Source organism: Otolemur garnettii, unplaced genomic scaffold (assembly GCF_000181295.1).
Source record: "Otolemur garnettii isolate 467f Iridium unplaced genomic scaffold, OtoGar3 scaffold00020, whole genome shotgun sequence".
Lineage (NCBI taxonomy): Eukaryota > Metazoa > Chordata > Mammalia > Primates > Galagidae > Otolemur > Otolemur garnettii.
In genome coordinates this window covers 16039305-16046105 of record NW_003852415.1, presented here as the reverse complement: position 1 = coordinate 16046105, position 6801 = coordinate 16039305, and the positions used below count along the sequence as shown (strand labels likewise).

General features: G+C 38.2%; 1 protein-coding gene across 1 annotated transcript in view; it reads right to left on the bottom strand.

Annotated features, from left to right (window-relative positions):
• Window positions 1-6801, bottom strand: part of TDP1 (tyrosyl-DNA phosphodiesterase 1) — an 85451-nt gene that overhangs the window by 54706 nt on the left and 23944 nt on the right. The window contains exons 7-9 of the mRNA XM_023511516.1: window positions 5403-5495; window positions 630-797; window positions 110-188 (exon numbers count right to left, since the gene is read on the bottom strand). Coding sequence (XP_023367284.1) covers window positions 110-188; window positions 630-797; window positions 5403-5495 — 340 coding nt within the window. The remainder of the gene's footprint in view (window positions 1-109; window positions 189-629; window positions 798-5402; window positions 5496-6801) is intronic.

Below are 6801 nucleotides of genomic sequence, written 5' to 3'. Positions count from 1 at the left end.
AAAAAAAAAAAAAAAAAAAAAAGGAATTATAAAGCTGTCATCAAAATATACATTTTTAAAAGGAGAGAATATATATTTTTTAAAGTGTTCAATCAATAAAAGTTGTTACCTTTCTGAGTCTAAAATGTCCCCAGTTATCCTTTTGACTTCCTTGGAAGCGTCCTGGGGTTGAACTAATAAGGTAAACACTAAAAAGATATAAAATTCAAGTTATAGAACATAGTGATGTGCTTTGGGAAACTAAAGCAAACAAACAAACAAACCCCTCTACAAAATACACATGAAAACTTAAATAATCATGAAATGTTCTAAGAACTAACCCATTTTCATGTGATGCCTCCTCAACAGTAGTAACTGATACTCAAATTCATTTTCAAGCAAATCAACTAATGATATAATAGAAGGTATATCGTGCCAGGCAAAGAACTCTTAATTTTAAAAGTACCCCAGTAGAGGCTTAAGGTAAACAGGAAGATTAATTAGCTGCCACTTTAATGCCTGAGAACCATGAGATGCAGAAAGTGCTATTTAGCATCTGTTCATCCTTATATCACATCATGAAATACAGACAGGTATTACTCACATATAAGCCAATTTTAAGCACCTCAAATTGATAAGATGACACCTACTTTGTTTCAGAGAGATCATGTTCGTGGATGAGGTCTATCCACTCCTTGAGAGGAGAAGCATTATAAGCCATTAAGTAACTGATGAGATCAGCTTTAAAATGTGTTACTGATTCTCCAGATTTGTGGGTTCCATGGACAATTCGTGGGTATAAGGGGCTCAACCATATCCTAGAATGAAAAACATAACCTTTAATAGTCAGAACACAATTGATCACAATGCCTTTATATCAATTATGCATTCATCCAAAGAGGTGAATTCTCCCTATGTGTCTCTACCTGGTAAGTAGAGTGATTCTTAGGAAATATGCAACATAAATCTGATTTCACAACTTCAATAGTTGCCCATCACAGTCAGTATTATTCTTGAATGCCTTGCCATCAATTTAAGACCAGTATGACTCAGGCTTTGCCCACCTCTCCCAAGTCACATCCGTCTATGCTCCTTCTCATTCACCACACCTTCCTTATTCCAGTTCTCAGCTCTGTATCTATATATTATTTTCTAAGACAGGATAGTTGAGAGTTCTACTCCTAATGCTTACAGCAAATCCATACCACTTGTGGTAATCTCAACAAGAATTTGCCCTTGTCTATATTAATGTCGCTCTTTAGCCAAATGGAAAATAAGAATCAAAAGTTATCTTTTTTTTTTCCAAAAGTTACCTTTATTTTGAAAGATGTGAACATCTATTTTCAATGAACAAACTCATTTTCATAATGTAAATGCTATAGCAGTTGGAGATATTTTCATATTGTACTTTGTGATGTCTGGGATGAGTATATATTAATTGAATGATATGACATTAACATCAACCTCAAACTTTCAAACACTTGTGTCAGTGAATACTGAAGATTATCATCTATCAATTCTTTTTGCTCCCAGAGAAAAACAATGGTCTTTGACAAAACTTCTATATTATAGATATAAATGAACCTACTATATCTAACCCCAATCCTTCTATAAACTATTCCACAGATTAAAAAAAAGTATGCCTTAAAATCTCATGCTTCCGTTTCTTCAACTGTAAAGTGGGATCAACTGTTATGCCTCACAGGGTGGTGGAGACACACACGAGGCATGAATGAGCAGTGACTGGATTAAGGAGCACTCAGCAAGCATGAGCTGTTACCACCTTCTTCCCCATTGGGAAGTGATTCTCCTGGCCCAATTCTACCCATAAAGCCAAGCCCATTTCCTCTTTCACTTGGAAGCTCTCAAAGGAGACTGGTGTGATGCAGGCAGACAGAGCAGAAAACGTCACAATTATAAGGACCCCTGGCTAGGCATCTGAACTCTGCATGTTTCTAGCAGGTAACATTTCATACTTCCCCCTTCCACCTTGGGGAGACTCCACCACATAGGAGGTAACCTGGGATGACAAAGGCTGGAGCCCGGGCTCTGGACCCAAATGTGTCTCTAACTGTCTATGCCATTTTGGGCAAACACAATCATTGTGGGCTAGATGGACGTGTGGGGTCTTCTTAGAATGGCAAATTGGAGTCCACAGGCTGAGTGAGGCTCCCACTGGGTTAGATTCACTCACAGGAGCATTCTGGATGAGGCGCACAACAGATGATGACTTTCTAAGCCAGGATGCTGAGATATGACGTGTTTTTTAACACTTCACAAAATAAGATGAGAAAATTATTATAGTGGGCCAAATAGTTTTAAAAGTGAGAAATTAATAGGTGGACTAAGAGGCAGCTGAAGAGGATGGCTGGAACACTTGTACAGAAGAAAAGGGTCCAGCAGAGCCATGGCAGACACATGAGGAACTGAGATCATACACAAAAAAGTGTGTCCAAAAGTTTTTATAAAAGTATCACAACTCACAATGTGACGGCAAAATATTAGATAGTAGAATATAAACTAAGTGTGAGACAATAGAACCCTATACGAGGGTGGGGGGCACGGGCAAGACAAAGCGAGATTTTGTAGCCATGTATGTTTTTGATTCATTTGAAGAAACCATTTAGTAAAAAAAAAAAAAAAAAAAAAAGTTAAAAATATTTTAAAAATAAAAGACAAGAAATAACACCCAAGCCCTTACCTCAACCACTCCAGAGAAGTCTATGGAAGCCTATTGCTGTGAGCTCAAGCTTGTGACTTGAGAATGTGCTGGAGGCCCTGGGTGGGATTCTTGGAGCCACACTGAGACTGAAGGTGACCTTTATAAATTCCTTTAGTTAGGTTAATTATTGCTCTTCTAACTTAAGGTGACCAGATTTTAACATTGGTAAAGCTGGACACCATTGATGGAGGGTGGGGTGGGGTGGGGTGGGTGGGATGGGTGGGGGCGGGGCCTGATAACAATGCAAACTTTGATAAGCAGTTCTTGATAATCACTTCTCAACAATTATTTGTTATTATTACAGTTTACATTATAAAATTAACAAAAATAATATAAAACTCATATCCTGGTGAAATAGCCACATGGCAGCCCAAAACTGTATATTCCCTTACTGTTCTCCCGCCTGTTTGTGCATTTTTCCAAAAATTGGGACTTTAAAACACCACGGGACAAACTGTTAAAAATCGGGACTGTACTGCCAAAAGCGGGATGCCTGGTCACCCTATTCTAACTACCTTAATCTCATTTCCTTTCTTGACAGGGCTATGAGTTCCCAAACCCGATGTGGAAGCTCAAGAGAGATCTGGCTTAGAAGCTCTTGAGGGAGCAAATATGGAGTTAACGTAGGTAACTGTACACTGACTGGATCAACAGAGTCCTATGGCTGAGACTTGCAGAGCAGTGATCCCTTCATCTCTGTACCAATCAGAGCTACGCTGCAGCTCTGAGAAGCATATTTTAAGTAGAACACTCAAACCAAGACATGTTTATAGGAAAACTACCAGGAACTGGGGACATGGTTTAAAACCACATGCTATGGTGGATCAGGGGAAGGGAGAGAGAGAACTAGAGATGACTGACTCAGAGAAAAGATTATCTTTCAAAACCTGAAGGACTGTCTTAGAAGAAAAGGAGTTAGACTTAGACTATATGGCTTATATGGTTTGAAGCATGCCCAGTGGATGGTAGCTGGAAGGCTTTCTATTTTTAGCTCAATGTAAGATGTAATTTGGGCTCAGCAGAGCTCAGTCAGAGGTAATAAGCTGTGAATTAGTTGTAGCCCAGACTAGGCAATGATATGAAACACAGTGAGGCAGAGAAGGATGAAAGAGAATTCTCAAACTTTCAAATTGTGCTAGTTGCCTAAGTTTCCTCTAACACAGAAGACCGTTATCCAGCTGTTCTCTAGGGAAGGCAGAGATGTGCCCCTTGGCTCAAATGAGAGAAATTAAAGCTAGCTATAATGAAGAGCTTACTAGGAGGGAGAACAACAATTGAATTTGATTTGAGCAAATCCCTGAAGTCCCTTTTAAAAAGGATTCAAAAACTGGATCTAGCATATGTGCACTAAGGACAAAAAAGTTTGGGAAGACTTTCATATTCAATTCTTCTCTTGGAGATTCAGACGTATTAAAGGCTCTAAAAGATATCGAGTTAAATTTGTTCCATGGGAAAATAAACTGGGTGGTGGGGACATTTTTTAGCATACTGTCAACATAATATTGCTCCATCCCACCTTTTCCTTTGATCCCTATGTGGGACATGGCCAGCAAGACAGGTAGGTGCATGGGTACGTGGAAACCAAGAAAGCCATCTGGTGAGTCCCACTGGGAAGCCAGTGGGTTCAGAGCTTCTCTTTCCGGCCTTAGATCCTTTGCATGTACTATTTTCTCTACTTAGCTGTAGAATGTATAATCCCATTTCTGTAAAAACTAGGACTAGAATAGTGGATGTAAATATTTATGTATATATGTATCCCCTGATATGCACTTTAAAATGAGTCACTGTGGTCTATTATTTACACCTAATGTAGTTCTTCAAACTCTTTCTAGCAGTTGCCAAATTTAGAAAATCAGCATTTACATTGTTGTATCTACAATTATTTGCCTAAAACCACTCAACAGCAGTTTATAATGGCTGAACGGAGCTCATTTATTGGTTAAACACAGAAAAGTGGCGTTTAAATTATTTATGTATAGTGCCTAGTATATAAAAACCTAAGTGTTTGTTATCACTCATTCTGCAGGAAATGGCTTTCATTTTCTGTCTGATCATCTGGAAATTGAAAACCCCCCAAAGGCCTTCATTCTTTACCTAACGCCCTAGTCTTTTGTGAAGTAATTAAGATTTGCCAGGTTTCTTTAACTTTGGAAGCAGCCTTAACATTTTATTTCTTTGATTGGTGAATGCAGTGAATATTTCCTACTGTTATGAAAGCACTCTTTCACTTAAAAAAATTATTTGTAAAGGAAATTTAGTGCCTTTATTCCCTTAAAATAAAACCAACCAAGAACCTTCTTTATTAAACCTTTTCTCATTGTGATAATTATTTTACATAAATGAATAAATTATCACTTCAACATATCAAAAATCCTATCTTGCCAACTACAACATATTGTCTTGGTTTCTTTTATCTATTTGTAAAATAAAACTGCAATTTAATTATAAAAACATATACACATATAATAGAAATAGTTGTAAATGATTATGCACGAAAGTGTTAACACTGGTAACCTCAAGAGTAGGAGTGGGGGACAGGTAGCAAAATATTGTGATTTTCTGCACGTATCTCTTTTCTATGCTATGTATCTTATTTTTATAATTTAAAAAAATAGAAAAAATAATGAAGAGAACATTCTGGTTTTTTGATCTTTCTCAACACATACAACTACTGCCATGAAGGAAACAGGCCCCTACGAACCCTTGTGTTTTCTGGTGCCAGTCCTCATGGATGAGGTTGGAGGTGTGTATGACAACCCGGAGGCCTTCTTCATAGAGCAGTAGCATCATTTTCCTTTAAAAACAGAAAAGGGATCAAAAAACATTAATCGTACTTTCAAAATATATAAAATATGTAATACCTTTCTAACGTAAACATAATATATAGCTAAAACTCTTTATGTTACCCAAACTTTTGACGTTTACAATATTCCCTTGTACACATTTCCATTATGAAAGTCTGCCGTAGTGATTACTATTAAACAACCTTCCAAAAATGCTCAAAGTATTGGGTGGGTAATGCACTTTTGCCCCATTCTGCCCACCTGGCCAGTCCTGGCACTTCAAACCCCTCTACAGTCTGGCTCCTTATCTATTCAGCATGACCTCTTATTACTATGGAACATGGGGACTTCTTCAGTGTTTTTCAAAGAACAGTTAACAATCTCTTGCTGCACCATGGCTAGTAATTTTTATATAACCGAAATAGAACATATCAGAGTATACTGCATATATTTAATTGGCTCATGAAGTATGTTCATGTGCAGTAGACTGAAAAGTAAAATGTATCTCTTATCATGAGCTGCAATTTTAAAAAGTCTGAAATTGCTTTATTTCTATTAGGCTGATTTTATATTCTATAGATGCCACACTCATTACCAGGGTGTATTGGGACTCAAGGGGAGTCTTCCCTGATCTTCATTAATTCTAATCAGACCTGGTTGAGTCCACTCTTTTTTTCTATGAGGTCTCCCCAGTTAGAAATTTCTCTTATTTTATTCCAGTGAGAGGATATAGGATAGAAATAAGAGCTTTCAATCTGCAGCCCAAAGACCTTAGTTCCAGTCTTTGTAATTCAGAAGTAGTATGATCTTGGGTAAACCACTCAACTTCACTGAGCCTCGGTTTTTCCCTTGTAACTTGAAGGACCAACCCCAACTCAGGACTGTGGTGAGTGAAAGTTGCGGAAGAAATGCAGAACAGATTTGCTAAATGTAAACACTCTGACCTGCACATTCCCATGTTTCCTTCAGTACCCAGCTTTATTTGGCAGAAAAAGGGCTGACTTTTATCTACTGTTTTTTAAGTATTTCAAGAATCTATGTTCTTTCCTCAACTAAAGTGTCACTTCTCAGGCTGGGTACAGTGGCTCATGCCTGTAATCCCAGCACTCTGGGAGGCCGAGGCAGGTGGATTGCCTGAGCTCACAAGTTGGGGACAGCAAGACACCTGTCTCTAAAAATAGCTGGGCATTGGTGGGTACCTGTAGCGCCAGCTATTTGGGAGGCTAAGGCAAGAGAATCACTTAAACCCAAGAGTTTGAGGTTGCTGTGACACCACGGCACTCTACTGAGGACGACATAATGAGACCCTGTCTCAAA